General features: G+C 39.8%; 2 protein-coding genes across 3 annotated transcripts in view; both read right to left on the bottom strand.

Moving 5' to 3' along the window:
* slc48a1a (solute carrier family 48 member 1a) overlaps positions 1 to 14936 on the bottom strand; it is a 17308-nt gene extending 2372 nt beyond the window's left edge. Inside the window, exons 1-3 of one of the 2 annotated variants that reach the window (XR_004657137.1) lie at positions 14269 to 14936; positions 13005 to 13172; positions 12639 to 12860 (exon numbers count right to left, since the gene is read on the bottom strand). Coding sequence is in view for 1 of the 2 variants with exons in the window: in XM_034875528.1 (XP_034731419.1) it covers positions 12724 to 12860; positions 13005 to 13172; positions 14269 to 14398 (435 nt within the window). In the remaining variant the exon portion in view is untranslated. Of the gene's footprint in view, positions 1 to 11571; positions 12861 to 13004; positions 13173 to 14268 lie in introns of those variants that run through there. The other variant, XM_034875528.1, reaches the window with a different exon arrangement.
* On the bottom strand, positions 1415 to 10616 carry LOC117946999 (solute carrier family 26 member 9-like). Its single transcript, XM_034875530.1, has 20 exons — positions 10465 to 10616; positions 10132 to 10271; positions 9873 to 9983; positions 9557 to 9732; positions 8797 to 8961; positions 8550 to 8702; positions 8313 to 8395; positions 7744 to 7891; positions 7552 to 7665; positions 6377 to 6454; positions 6173 to 6268; positions 5971 to 6077; positions 5815 to 5884; positions 5643 to 5735; positions 5415 to 5555; positions 5013 to 5255; positions 4274 to 4328; positions 3356 to 3492; positions 1705 to 1764; positions 1415 to 1591 (listed from the first exon to the last, which is right to left on the bottom strand). Exons 1-20 carry the CDS (start codon positions 10587 to 10589, stop codon positions 1580 to 1582), a joined length of 2307 nt encoding a protein of 768 aa, XP_034731421.1. The 5' UTR covers positions 10590 to 10616; the 3' UTR covers positions 1415 to 1579.
* Positions 14937 to 15040: the final 104 nt, after the last annotated feature.

The following is a 15040-nucleotide window of genomic DNA, read 5'->3' as shown; positions in this document are numbered from 1 at the left end:
TGATTATCCAACATACATTCCTTTAATTTTAGTCTAAATATTCCTAATTTCTGCTTTATTAACTCAATTATTAGGTATAATTTCTTATAAATTAGGCTTATTGACCATAAATTCCAGAAAAACTGTATAACTAAAGTTAATGAGTTAGTGTTGCGTAGTGTTAAACATAAAAAACATTGAAAAAAAGCATCAAAAGTGTTGGAAAAAAGGGACAAAAACATGAGAAAAAGGTGTTTTTTTTTAAATTGATAAAAAGCATTGATTTTCATTTCATTTTGACGGGAAGACAACCCAAGGGTTAATACGTGTGCAATACTGCAATGTTGGAATAACAAAGAAAAACATTTTATTAAGGATTGAATTGTTTTTCAACTTTTTCTGTAGCTATCCTACTATATTTTGAAGCTGTGAGCAACTCTTTAACTATTTCTTGTGTGTGACAACAATGCACTCAAAACCCATGCACGTGTAGTATGCATGGTGACTGTTTTGTGGATTTAACTTTGTAATTTTTCCACATTACATGCTCAACACCTGCTTAGAAGTAGTATGTTGCATACAATGGGGACATAGCTCATGTTTATGTATAACCGGGACGTAATATGTGAAGAAACAGTGAAGAGTGTCTTAATTGCTCAAACTAATTATTCAGGCTCAAGCAGCAAACAAGCTCACACACACACACACACACACACACACACACAGCTGATGGCCATAGAAACCTTGTAATCACTTGTGGTGCCAATTTGCTTAGACTTAGACTTCTCTTTATTAATCCTTTGAGATTGCTGCAGAGCGGCAGGACAGCAGAGGAGCAGATGTGTGCCATAATACCTAAGGATATCTAAGCTTAATAGCCTCATAAATCCATTCAAGCATCATAAGCATACCAACATCACTGTCAGCCTGCTGCAAGGCCAGACACCACATGCCTTTAAGTACCTGCAACACAAACACAGCTGGCCCATATGTTTTGTCTTTGTCACTCTACCAATGCAACTGGCAACAATTAAAAGTTATTTTTGGTTGTCGGTACCCTTTTTTCTGCCTGACGGAGACTGTGGTCCTTAAATAGAGTTTGCGAGACAACAAAGTGATGGAAGTGCTGATGTTACAGTACGTGTTCCTCCTTTCATTTGTGTTTAGCCTTTCTCAGTGTCTCGCCTCCACGGGGACTTGGCCAGACTGCTCAGCTGGCTGTGAGCACACAGCTGTGGCCGTGCACACTTAGTTAATTACAGGAGCGCTTCAGTATGACTGCACCGTCAGCAGGTTTCTTCCACAGTTACAGTGAGAGGTGGGCGAACTGAGCCTCAGAGCTCCCCTCATTATCTGCTCGGCCCTCACTTGTGCTGGTATGCATCACCCCCTGTCAGTGGAGTCAAGTACTGATTACTGTGCCTATCCACAAAGTCAAACATTTTATTTAGATAACGCATAGCCAGCAAAGAGATATGAGATCAAGCACAGAAAATATTTGGCAAAAAATACATTTCCATTAATTACAGTGACGTTGAAAGTTTACGGTTAGCATCTTCGGCATGTTTCTCCCGCTCGTCTTCACTGCAGCGATCAGTGCTCAAAACATTTCCTGTAAAAGTAAAACTACTCTTAGATATAGAGTAATGGCTTCATGGTGAAGTATGCGAGTGGGTCATTTTGCATCATGCTTGTGTGCTTTTGTACGGGCGAGCTGGTGCATACCTGCTCCAGATCCGTCTTCTCATTAACGTTAAAGGCAAGTTCCTGTCTTGCTCTCTCTGCCTGCAGCCAACAAAGTGAATGTACATATTTAAAGTCAAACAGGCCGGAAAGCAAACAATAAAATTGCTTTGTTCCCTAAGCAATGATGTCAGTTGTAGAATACATGAAGGCAAGCTTTAGCTAAAACAACTCTAAAGTGGTCTATAAAGTTATAACATACTCAAGGGTTACATTACTGTTAACAACTTGTAGTGATCTGTGCACATCCGCCTTTAAAGTGTATCTGTCGGCAAAATGCAACATAGGGTCTTTTGTGATTGCACCCAAGTAAAACCTTCGTTTAAAAGCATAATTATGATGGAAGCACCACTTTTAAGATTTAACGAGTTTTCGTTTTGGGTCAAATGGCCTTTTGAATGGGAGGGCTAGGGACACTTCAATGATAGCCTCAAAATCACTATTTTTAACACACTAAGAAGGCTCGACACAGCATGAAACTATCACCAGGGAATCTACACACGGATGTGAGCATTGACAAAATTGTTTTTTTGTCCACAGGGTTTAAGAAAAAGAGAGGTTTCGAAAGACTCACTTTAGCATTGTTTACGCTATCCGCCATCTTGCCAGTCAAAAAGAGTCGATCTCCGAATGCAACGTAACAGGGAGGAGAGTAAAGATGGAACGCTCCAAAACATTCAAGATTTAAGATTTCTTTATTGTCATAACACAGTACACTGTAGTACAAAATGACGTGCAAAGTTCCCGGCTTAAAAGAATACAGCACGGAAACAATTTAAAAAACAGTGTAAAAGTCGAGTTTTTATATGAATTAAAATAAATAAATGCTTAAGTGCTTTTATTCAGAGCATGTAGAGTGATAAATATAATTATATAGCACCTACAAACTGAAAAATATAAATATCTAGAGTCTTCTAGAGATCTTAGTTCCATATAAATGCATGGATAATTTGTTGTTTTGTTGTTAGTGAAAAACGATATTGACCTTGCACGTTAAAAAGGAGACTCATACTGTATAAGAATGACATTTCCTTATTTGCATTCGGAGATCTATTCTTTTTGACTGGCAAGATATGAACAGTTAGCTCCGCTTGGCGACTTTCATTACTCAATGCCAGACCCTTAATCCTTTCGGCTTTGGGTCTAGTTTTTGTCAACCTGATGTTTTTTTACGACTGTTCTGGTTTATTTCTGCTGTTTCATGAAGCACTTTGCAACGTGGATTTTGAAAAGTGCTCTGTAAATACAGAGTATTATTATTAAAGTGTTAAAATCCTGCTGAAGACAATGCAGTCCAGTCACATGCTTCAAATGTTGCCCATGCTTATCAGGCGATAAAGCGAAGACCAAATCAGGCACACAGCTACAATATGTAGCATGACCTTGGTCTAACTTCCAACTCTGTTTGCTGTGGCACTAAATGTGTCACAAAAACCTGTGTGACATTACTGTTAACCCTTGTGGAACCAGATAAGCTGACAAAAGCCATGCTAAAAGACGTATTTGGTACTTAGAAAATAAATCTCTCCTTATACCACTAACTTTAAAACCCTTGAACAGTGGGTGTTTGCATGTGATGTCATGAAAAGGATTTGTATGATAAGGTTATTTTGGACAGGGGGGGGGGGCCTACCTTTGGGGAGACGCGTCCCTCTCCAGTGGTCTGCTGAGCAAACACAATGGCATCGTGGACAGAAAGGAAGAGATGACTGCGGGCAATATTGCCGCCATCAAAAGCTCCTCCAACCTCCAGTTCTTCATACACCGGGGCTGCAGGTCACAAGACAACAAACATCACACAAGGAATTTCATGTGCTATTTAAAGAGAAATAAAATGGCTACACTGGCCAAAAAAAGTGTCATGCTTGAAGTGGAAAGAGGGTCTTTTCATAAAACTGGGCTGTCTATGCACTACAATAGCGCAAATGTCTTTTTTAAATTGGTGCTACATGACTAAATTAAAAAAAAAGAAGAAAAGGGGCTGTGGTATCGCTCAAAAAGCAGAAGACCTACAACTACTTGAGTGCACTGTGCCACACCGGACCAATAAACACCCCCACAGGTGGGGGACGTAATGAGAGCAAAGTCACAGAAAGCAAAGCAGAGAGAGAGAATGAGGCATCTTTACTCTTTGTGTCTGTATGTGAGAGTACAATATTTAGTTTGAGCCCCAAATCTGCAAAATGATGCGTTTGGGCTGGTAGATGAGCCCAGACATCTGGACACTGGCAGGATGAAGGGAAGTCTAGCATAGTTCATCTCCACATAACTACCCACATTGTTATGTCACAAAGCTGGTAGCAAAGTATCCCTTTAAAGGTTATCAATACCAACTAATTACAATTACTGTGGATCACCATTATATCTTTATCTCTCAAGGAAATGGAAAGTCCATGTGTCCTATAACGACTGTTTAGACAATAAATCCCTGACTTAAAATTGTAATCTCGTTCTACCTTATGGACTCAATTTTGAAGGAGTGACTAGGTCTACGTATCCATGCCAACTGCTCATTATAGCCAACAAGTGTGAAATGCACTTAAGATCTTACCTTGAACATTAGCCAAGTACAGCTTGATGCCCAGCATTGTGTAGCTTGAGTTCATCTGTGAGGGAAGTAAAGGACACGAGACTGTTGATGGACACGTTGGAATAACTCTGATTGAATACTTCCATACTTTAACGTTCTCATGAAAAGGTTCAGTGAGGAACGCCAGGGTTATTCTTACAGTTCAGTTTGTTTGTCAGCAGGATTACGGAAAATAACTAGCGGCCTGATTTGTATGAATCTTGGTGGATGAGTGGGCTAGTATGCTTTGGAGCGGATCCAAATCATAGAGTGGATACACAAACACTTGTTTTAACAGTGTGAGATATGGTGTGGCCTTGGCGGAGTCCTGCCCTCTCTGAGTGCCCTTCTAGTTACCAGGTGCGATGGACTGGTGGAAAAAGGGGAGTGAGTACCCAGGGCCCTCATGTGAGGAGGGCCCAAAAAGATGCTAGAATGAATAGCTGTGGATGCGGGCCCATAGAGAATGCCTTTCTACAGGGACCAGAATTTTGTGCTGCGGCCCTGGTTGTTACTATTATCATTTAATTAAATAGAAAGCCCTTTCAGGGATCTAAAAGAGCCTTTTCATGTGAGGTTCTTTTGGATGAACCCTAAAAAAATGCTTCTTAAGAAACGTTTTAGGGGTGCCATACTATACATTGAATGCACCAAAAAAGTGTAATACAGAATTATTTGTTTTAAGATTAAATATACTGTAGTTTTGCAAACACACTTATACCTTTATCAATACTTTGATGCCCATTAGGTCTATGAAGCAGACCCCTGCCAAGTCGAGGATGAGGGTGTGGAAGGGCATGGGCTGGGACACCAGTGTGGGGCTGGGTGGCTCTTGGTCAGGCGCCTGCTCGCCCGGCTCAATGTCACTGCAGTGGAAGTTGACATAGCTGACGGGAGGTTCAGATTTGCCGGCGCTGCCATCGTTCATATCAAAGTCATTTTGCAGCTCAAGCTGAGATATGGTCTAGATTCAGAGGAAATGCATAAGAGCAGAGTGCACAGGCCACGGGTTGTATTTTCTGTGTAATGTTTAACCTAATGGGAAATATTGACAGTAGAATCATAAAAAGCTTTGTGTTTCTGGCTGTGAGCTTCTAGGTCAAACACGAACGTGTCATCCCACCTGGGTCTTCATGGTCGCCAAGGAGCTGGGTTTCCGCCTTCTCGTCTCATTCTCCTTCTTCTCTTCTTTCCTTTTTTGTTTCTGTTCTTTCTCTAAAAACTTCCGTCTGGCCAGGATAACTTTACCAGGGTCCAGCCCGGTCTAGACACAAACATGCCTGCATTAACTACCATATGCCACATCATTTTAACCTTAAATGACAGCAAAAGTGGTCATTTTTCATTGTACCTTTTTGATGACTCTCTGGCGAAATATTTCAGCATTTGCAAAATAGAGTGGTGAGCAATAGTTCACTATTTTCACACCTGTTATTGACACAACCTGTGGAGTTAAGACGAACAAATGAGACGCAAATCCACTTGCATTGTGTGTAAAACTAAAACACGCATAATTTTCATACCTTACTGTACACCTTTGGGTTTTTGTAGATATCTGTATCCATAATTTGAGCCATTGCCGAACCATTGCGACTACGAGGAACACATTGAGAAACATTCACACTGTGTTGCAACGTCTTTTCTTAATTTTGGTTCAAAAATATAGAGCGTTTACTCACAACTGTGTCTTGAATATCACTACAAGGATGGAAAAGCCCACTCCGATAGCAACTCCATAAGGCAAGCTCAGAAAGAATGTGGCCAAGAATGACACAACCCACACACACTGGTAGAGAAAGAACAATAGAATATGTTAAAATATACAGAGGAAAAACATACATCACATTGTGCTGCCATTGTGCAGACAGGACTTTGACTTACACAGTCTAATTTGCTCTTCTTCCATAAGTAATAGGGATCAGAGAGCTGTAGGAGCGTGTTCTTCAGGTTGACTGCAATCAAGGCCCCAAGCACTGACTGGGGAAACCAAGATTACATGGGTCACCGATCATGCCGCGGTTTTTCTCTTACTGCTACTTCAACTTTTTGTCTACTTTTTCAAGTTTTAGTCTGATGTCCACCTACTTTTGGAAGTGGTTTCAGGAAAGCTCCCAATGCCAGCATGGTTACCATAACAACCAGCATCACACATAGACTGGCAAACTGTTAGAGGGCAGCAACAGAGAAGCAGTAGTTAGCAATTTAAAGGAGCGTTCCGGTCGTTTGCAATACGTAGCTCTGTTGTTTGTAAATGTGGAGTGCTGCCAGTAGAGAGAAAAATTAAACCAATCAGTGCAGTCCACACCGTGTTATCGTCCTGCTAGCGTTAGCACCCAATAGGCTAAAAGAGGGCAAGTTTTAAACATGTTTTTAGCCTCTAAACAGGTTCAAAATGTCATTAAAAGCGCCTACCCATATGAAGTGATTCCTTCTGAGGAAACACAGTGAATCTGACTGCTAGGGATGTGAAAGAAATGTATGAAAGTTTTGTTAATTCAGCTCCTAACGAGCTTAGGGACCATCTACAAACTACAACACAGAAAATGGACAAAATAAGTTTTCAAAAATAAGCATATGCTTATTTTTTAACGTAAGTCCTGTGGTCCAACAAGCAGGAGACAAGTTATGATTGAGGTAAGTTTGGAGACCCTACCTAATTTAATCATTGAATTGATAGCTTACATATTTTTGTTTTATCTCTTTTCTGTGTTGTAGTTTGTAGACAGCCCCTAAGCTCTCTAACTGCACACAGGAACTAAACAGAGCTGAATTAACACAACTTACATACATTTCTTTAACATCTATTGCAGTCAGATTCACTGTGTTGCCTCAGAAGGAATCAGGTCACATGGGTAAGCACTTTTAATGACATTTTGAACATGTGTAGAAGCTAAAAACACATTTAAAACTTGCCCTGATTAAGCCTGTTGGGTGCTAACGCTAGCAGGAGGATAACACAGTGTAGGCAGCACCGATTGGTTTAGTTTTTCTCTCTACTGACAGACCTCCACATTTACAAACAACAGACCTACGTGTTGGACTCGACCGGAATTCTCCTTTAAGATTTTTATTTTCTTGTTGTCCATGCAATGTATTGTTTTATGAAATTGCACTTAAAAGGCAGGGTTGGGGGGGGGGGTTAGAAGGGGCCCTGAGGAGATGGTAATTTCAGCATTACCAACCATGCCTTTGATGAATAACACACAGTGCTTGAGCTCAATTACAGTTACAGTGCGTGGGAGTTGTAATGCAGCACTCACCTGTGATGTTCCACCAGCGTTGTCCACCGCCAGGGTTACCGACAGGGCACAGCAGATCACATGGATCTTAAAGAAGGACCCGAGGAAATTGCTGCAGCCAAGAGCCAACATTTCCTGCTCAAGAACATGCATGTTGGATTTACAAAATTGAATAAAATACACATTGTGAACTAGTAAAAGACATGCTGTTACCTGGTTGGGATCCACGTCGTAGCCATGCTTAGCCGCCAGTGTCCTGCCCATTGCCAGGTTAATGACGTACCCCACGATGGCCAGGGAGAAAGCTGTGCTCAACATGTCTTCCCACTGATTCACTGTTGGCAGGATGGGTGCTGGGAACCTGGAAATAAGAGACAAGAAGAAAATCTAAATTGCATGAGTAATTTGAATCAATGAAACCACCATTTATTAAAACTATTAGGGCTGCACAATATGAGGGAAATAACAATGATGTTATTACTTAACAAAGCAGATAATAAAGTGTACTTGGTTAGGCTGCTTACATTGTTCTGCTAAAATACCAAAAAACTGCTAGTTGAATCTAAAACAAATGATAACATTCTTTTATTGAACTAATCAAATAGTATCTTAAAATGGCAGTTTCATTAAAAAGAGGAGTTTTCTACTGATGTATGAACTAACACCATAACAATGTGTCACAGCCTTTCACAATGTGTTTGGTCCAGTTGATAACATGATAATGATTAAAACAAAACAGATAGATTATGCAGCCCTACAAAGTACGGTGACGTATGCTTTACCCTAAAGGAATTTCTCCCACTATGTCCATGTGATAGATCTCAGGAAGATGCAGCGGGCCCGAGATGGCTGTGGCCACCACCACCTGTGGAGAATAGGAATCCATCCTAACTTAAATCCAGATATTCTATACAGTATATGTCACAAATCCACCAAACAAATGTATGCAACAGCTTCATGAAATTAACCAAAAATTAAAATAAGTGTCCTCAGAGAAATGACAACTATAAACTACTTACAATTATGATCTCCATAGGAATGGGAAAGGGCAGCTTGTGGCGGTAGCGTGCACTCAGCTCCTTCACTACCATCAGAACTATGCTGCTGACCAGAGCAAATACCAACGACGCTATGTTGGTATCAGGAAGGCCACGTATAATATCCACAAGAGTCTGCAACAGAACATTTAAATATCAACTTTTAGTTACCAATCATACTACCAATGTATTTTGATGTTCTTTGACCACTATATGAGGAATCACTTACATATATAACGGCCAGCGGACCGCTATAAGGTGGCACTTGGATGCCAAAGATGTACTTGAGCACTGAGATGAGGATCTGCAGTCCTGCAGCAGTCATGAAGCCCCTGACGAAGGACTCCGATAGGTAGATGGCTACAAACCCAAACTGCATGAAGCCAAGGCCAATCTGCACACACATAAGTAGTTCTCACTGTGTCACGTTTGTGAAAATTGAAAATCAACACTTTTATTGACGCTTTTTAGCAATTTTTTTTAACTTTTTCTTACATTTTTTGTCACTTTTTTTGACGTTTTCAACACTACGTGAACTTTTTCTTCCATTTTTTTCCGTTTTTTCAGTGTTTCTCACTTTTTTTGACGTTTACAACACTACGTGAAACTTACTTATTAACTTTCATTTAGTTATTTTTTGAATGTATGGTCAATAAACCTTATTTATAGGAAATTATACCTAATGTTGGAGTTAGAAAAGCAGAAATTAGGAATTATTTAGACTAAAATTAAAGGAAAGTATGTTGATGGATAATCCCAGACTGGAATATGTCAACTTTTACTCAACAATATTTGGAAACCCCTTTAATTTTTGTGTGTTTCAATCATGTTATTTTGGGTACTACAATAGGGTAGTTAAAAAGAACATTGATATAGGAAAACAGGTCAATTTGACCCAAGGACAAGATGAGGGTTAAACTATAACTTACGTCTTTCACACTTCACAGTAAAAGACTAAGCTTTAACTGACTTTGATTTTAGCCGAGTACCTGTATGATTGCAGTGAGACAGGCCAGGGTTCCAGATATTCCCAGACGAACCTCATTCATCCGGTCTGTGTCCACTATTGTAGAATTAAGTGTGGCATTGAAATGACTGAAGTCGGACTCGGGCGCCAGCCTAAGACATACGATTCCCACCATAATGCTGAGGACAGCAAACGTACCTAGACATAAAAGGTAGTGTGTCACATTTATTCTTTGCCATACCACAAGCTGCACAGTCAGGCTTACCTGCACTGTGCAGCTCTGGCAACTTATCACTGTCATAATATGACAACGCTGTAGATAAATCAATCTGATTTACCTGGGACCATCTGGTGAACAGTGCCCATGAAGAAATATGGGATGAGAGGGAAGAAAGAGGAATAGAGACCATTGACAGGAGGAAGGCTTGCCAGAAGAGCAAATGCCATGCCTGGAAAGAACAGGAACTTTTTATATAACTGTCACATAAATCAACAAGAGAAATCCAAGCACAATGTTATATAGAGGCGCCAACGTGGCTGCAACTAGCTTCAGTCAGTGGATATTATACAGAAGCATCAGAGAGAGTACTGACTGACCCTGGGGAACCTGAATGGTGCCGGCGCTGACCCCGCTGATGACATCACACAGCAGGTTGTCTTTCACTTTGTACTTGGGCAGCCAGCTCAGTACAGGCAGATGTCTGAATAACAAGCCCTTGAGTCTCAGCAAAGAGCATCTGACAGAAACAAACAAGGGAAACTTGTTGAAGAGCTGGGATTGTCTGGTTGTTGCTTTGTAGTAGTCCACAGAACGACTAGACTTTATAGCTACAGGGCTCTCCGTTATTTGAGCACGACACAAAGCTTGTCAAAGGTAAGAGTTTGCGTGATTGGAAGACTTGATTGTGCAGTGAGATTGCAATTCTGTACCTGAAGAGTTTCTTCACTTTCTCTCCAACGGGGAATTGTCGACTCTTCTTGTCAAACTCTCTGTCAAAGTCTGGGAGGTTATATGCCGGCCTGTCAATCACATAACGTGGGCGGTCCCTGTGCATGGCTACAGCATATTGAGACACATTAAGACCATAAAAAGACTCTAATACTATGTCCTCATGGTGCAATTTAAAGAATCATATATATAAGTTTACAAAGTTGATTTTTTACACGTAAAACATGATTAACAGTATATTCCTACAGTGGGATCTTTAGGACTGTACTTTTGTTGTTTTACATTTAGTTGGCACATTTCAAGTGCAAGGCCTTCCTCTAACCTTGAAGGGTGTAGGGTCAGCAAACAGGTAGGTAGACTGCTAAAATATTTGCTCAAGACCAGGTAAATAATAGCACACGCACAAGATCAGTCTGTGCGTCTTAAAATATGGACGCTGTAGAAACACTTCTCCCAAATTACATGGTCTATAAGAAAATCAACAATACCAAAAATCTGCACGTAAAATTATGGTCATTTTGCTATCTGGAGTAAACAAATGGTCAGAAATTGGCAATCCACTCACAAAAAGCATATTTAACTTTAGGAAAAATATGCTTGTAACATTGTAAAAATGGTTTAAGCAGGAGGGTTAAAGCTCAAGAAGAAATAACATATTAGCTTAAGTAAATTTAGTAAAAGTTTGTGTTCCGTTTAATCTCTGCCATTGTCTTTTGTAGAGATGTGTCCTCCTTAAATCAGGGTACCAATAAATGAATCAATAATGATAGCAAATAATGAGCTGAGCCCTACAATTTAACACACCTTTTTGTTGTGTGTTCACAACCTGATTCTGAATTTCTTCAAGTAGAAATATGAAAAGACAGCGCTGTACCTTATTGTTGAAGCGCAGCGTCTGCAGGCAAGTGGCTTAGATGTGTGTATTGCCAACTTGTCTGAACCCTTATCCAGCAACGCTAAAGACCCTCTACACCTTGTGGGTGGAGCTTAGAAACGCTTCAGCCTTGCTGGGAAAGTTGAATCACTTAAAATGTTGGTTTGTTTGAATGCCGCTGTATCTGTGTGGTATAGACACGGAGACATGATGGAATTACCAATGAAGGCAACTTTAATGGGTTCAGTTTCTATTTACATGTAGCATCCTCACATTCATCATCGCTCAACAACAAAAATACATAGAAACATGTTTTGTGGTAGCAGGCAGACATGAACAACAGCTGGGACTTAACCACTTTCTCAGTCTAGTTTAACTTGAAATACACAAATTGCTATAACAGTAAAATAAATGACTCATATATCGCCTTTCAACATTTAGAAAAGGGTGAGACAGAGATGACCATGTGTAAAACATGATTATTATATTAGGATTTGAGTGCAAAACATTGGCATCAATATAGAAGACTAAAGTGCAATCATTTTTTAAATTGATTAGTGTTTTCTCTTAAAAGGAATGTCATAATTGTCCAGTGGACTCTTGACTGAAAAATGCAAGTCTCCCCCTGGTGGAAATAAACATGAAAAGCACAAAATTCCACAGGAATGCTCTTTTTTCAATTCTACTGAAAGAAAAGCAGGGTGTGAAGAGGGAGAAAGTACAATAACTACCATCTCTAGAAAGCTTTAAATGAGAACTCAAATATTTATATTGGTGAATGGATAAAAAAAAAAAAAAGGGAGCTATAAGTGAGGAGAATATTCTGTGGTTTGAAACCGCAAATCTGAAAAAGCTCATGTGGGTACAAACATTCAAGCACTCCAACAAACACCGTCAACCTAGCAATTAGAGTGGCTTCAGGTAGGAGGTTTTAGTTTTGGTTTTGAGGATTTCAGCTTTTGGGAGTATTTTGCCTTTAACAACTTATTTGATTAAAAGCCCGTTATGGTGGGGATTTCCTTGTATGTGTTAAGATTAAACCATCTCATGATAAAATCTGTCTGAAGAAACACAGCATGTCTCTCGATAAACAGCCTTGAGCAATCAATTTAAAATCAGTTCCAGCCGTCAGAGGTTTAGACTTATGGCTACTTGCAGGAATATAGTATCTGGATCATTGAAAGGAGGAGAAAAGGTAATAATACAAATACAGAGATTAAGCAAGTACAACAAGTGTAACTCCATGTACTATGAGTCAGATGACTCCAGCCTCTGATTTACTCCTTCCTCTTTGTTACAAAAGCTCTTTGATCAGCTACTGCCGGCAGCTTAAAACGTCCATTGCACACTATAAAATCAGTACCGACTAGAAATCGCTGAGGATGCTGATGTCTGCAAACTCCTGGCGATATCTGTACGAGTACAAGGCCAGGAGAAAGGACCATTTCAGAGTCAGGAAGCTCCACACACAGGAGAGATAGAGGCTCCTCGGGTCAGTAGGAGCTGTGGGACAGATAAAGCAGAAAGTTGAATACTTTGCTTCAGAAAATCTCTAATAAGCAGTAGGCAGTAGTCCTAAGGAGTTCTTCTAATTCTCTATTATACTGATTACTCATTATGAACAAGGAACATCAGAGGGAAGATTACATTGCTTCTGCGTGATGGCGAGAGTTAGGAAGGCAATGAAGGCGGTCACTGCAAAAACTGAGAAGAGCACACCAACAGCGATGAAGAACTTGAGGCCTTTGAGCCAGGTGCGCCAGAAATCCTGCAGGTACATGATGTGTGTGACAAGACACCAGAGCGCCAAAACTCCTGTTGAAACAACAACAACAACAAAACACACCTTCATAAAGCATCAAAAATAGAAATTATACTTATTACAGTATTTGGAGACATAATGACATGATGCCTGGTGTGATTAAAAGCAGCAGAGTCAACGGGTCTATTAAAACAGTTTAGACAGGACTATACATATACATAATATGTGGTTAAGTAAGTATGTTGGTATTAAAAAACTTTTAAACATTTATGTGGGGTTTCCCCACAAACATTACTATTGATTTGATATTTTTATTTCCAAAAGTGACATTCACTAAAACTAGTATTGACGGAGTTAAAGCTTAACTGTGATGCTGGGGAAGTGGATAAAATACAAATCTGGTCCTCTGAACAAGTGTGACCTACATTAGAGTATTTAGCCAGCTAAAATAGAACGAAAATGAATTAAAGCCAACATTGACAGCAAAAAATGTGTTAGGAATCTTGGTGGCAACAAGGGTGAGACTAAATATAGAAAACACAATACATTAGTAGTAACAAGGGTGAGACTAAATGAAGGAAACAACATACATTAGTGGTAACAAGGGTGAGACTAAATGAAGGAAACAACATACATTAGTGGTAACAAGGGTGAGACTAAATAATGCAAACAACATACATTAGTGGTAACAAGGGTGAGACTAAATAAAGAAAACCACATACATTAGCGGTAACAAGGGTGAGACTAAATAAAGAAAACAACATACATTAGTGTAACAAGGGTGAGACTAAATAAAAAAAAACACAATACATTAGTAGTAACAAGGGTGAGACTAAATAAAGAAAACACAATACATAAGTGGTAACAAGGGTGAGACTAAATAAAGAAAACAACATACATTAGTGGTAACAAGGGTGAGACTAAATAAAGAAAACAACATACATTAGTGGTGACAAGGGTGAGACTAAATAAAGAAAACAACATACAACAAACACCTTGTTATATGATTATGGTGATGTTTGACTTTGCAGGCCTTGTAGAAGGATTAGGCAGCCTTAATTAAATGCTCCGATATGACATGAAGAAGACACTCACATTAACAATGAACAATATGTCTTAGGTGATAGCTAGCTAGGTGTGTAAACATACCTGACAGGCCTCCCATGGCCGCCGTCCATGGCTGTTTGTATGCTATATTCCAGACCAGGAAAGCCGAAAGTCCAACCATGGTTCCAAAGGTAGCATAGCCTATGCTAATGTAAATTCTGCGGACTCCCATTGTAAAATACAATAACTGCCTCCCAAATGTTTGTAACAGGCGTTAAGTATGGCGTATGTTTATTAAGCTAGCTACATCAACCAGCTTAGCTACCGCCTCATTATGTAATATCATAGACACAAACGAAAGGAAAACGACAACACAAAATTCCCCTGGGCTAATAGACTAGCGTTAGGAAGAACGACGTTGTTAGCAAGACTAGCTTTCGAAAAAGCTAAGTAATAGCCGGTTTGAGTACCTGATACAACCCACAAACTCTGATGACATAATTTAGATTTCAAGCCAACAGGCAGCAGCTAGCTAAACAGCAACCAAGTGTTTATCTGCTGTAGCAGTTACACCGCAAAGATGGCACATTATGATCCAGAAACACCCCCACCGCGGATCCCCAATGGACGCCAGTTTTTAGCCGATGCCAAAACATACACACCTTCGGTTACTTCACTGTTATAAAACACTTGAAATACAAAATAGTTGATGTTGCTGTGTTTAAAAAAACACGAATATGTTCCGAGTGCGTTTTCAACAATTTTGTGCAGAGTCATCCATCACTTAGACATTAAATATCTTTGCACTGAGGAAACCCCCTACTCGCCAACACACCGCCTCTAGTGGAGCAAAGAGCAAAAAGTGAAAACTCCA

The sequence above is a fragment of the Etheostoma cragini genome, chromosome 7 (assembly GCF_013103735.1).
Source record: "Etheostoma cragini isolate CJK2018 chromosome 7, CSU_Ecrag_1.0, whole genome shotgun sequence".
NCBI lineage: Eukaryota > Metazoa > Chordata > Actinopteri > Perciformes > Percidae > Etheostoma > Etheostoma cragini.
This window is presented reverse-complemented; position numbering and strand designations above follow the sequence as displayed.

Bases quoted from the DNA above. Each gene is read 5' to 3' on its own strand.
- LOC117946999 (XM_034875530.1), bottom strand. From the start codon at position 10,589: ATGCACAGGGACCGCCCACGTTATGTGATTGACAGGCCGGCATATAAC. The intron at 8,703-8,796 runs GTAAGTGATTCC...GTTCTGTTGCAG, and splicing joins GTCCGCTGGCCGTTATATAT to ACTCTTGTGGATATTATACG. The intron at 3,493-4,273 runs GTAAGATCTTAA...TGTGACCTGCAG, and splicing joins GTACTTGGCTAATGTTCAAG to CCCCGGTGTATGAAGAACTG.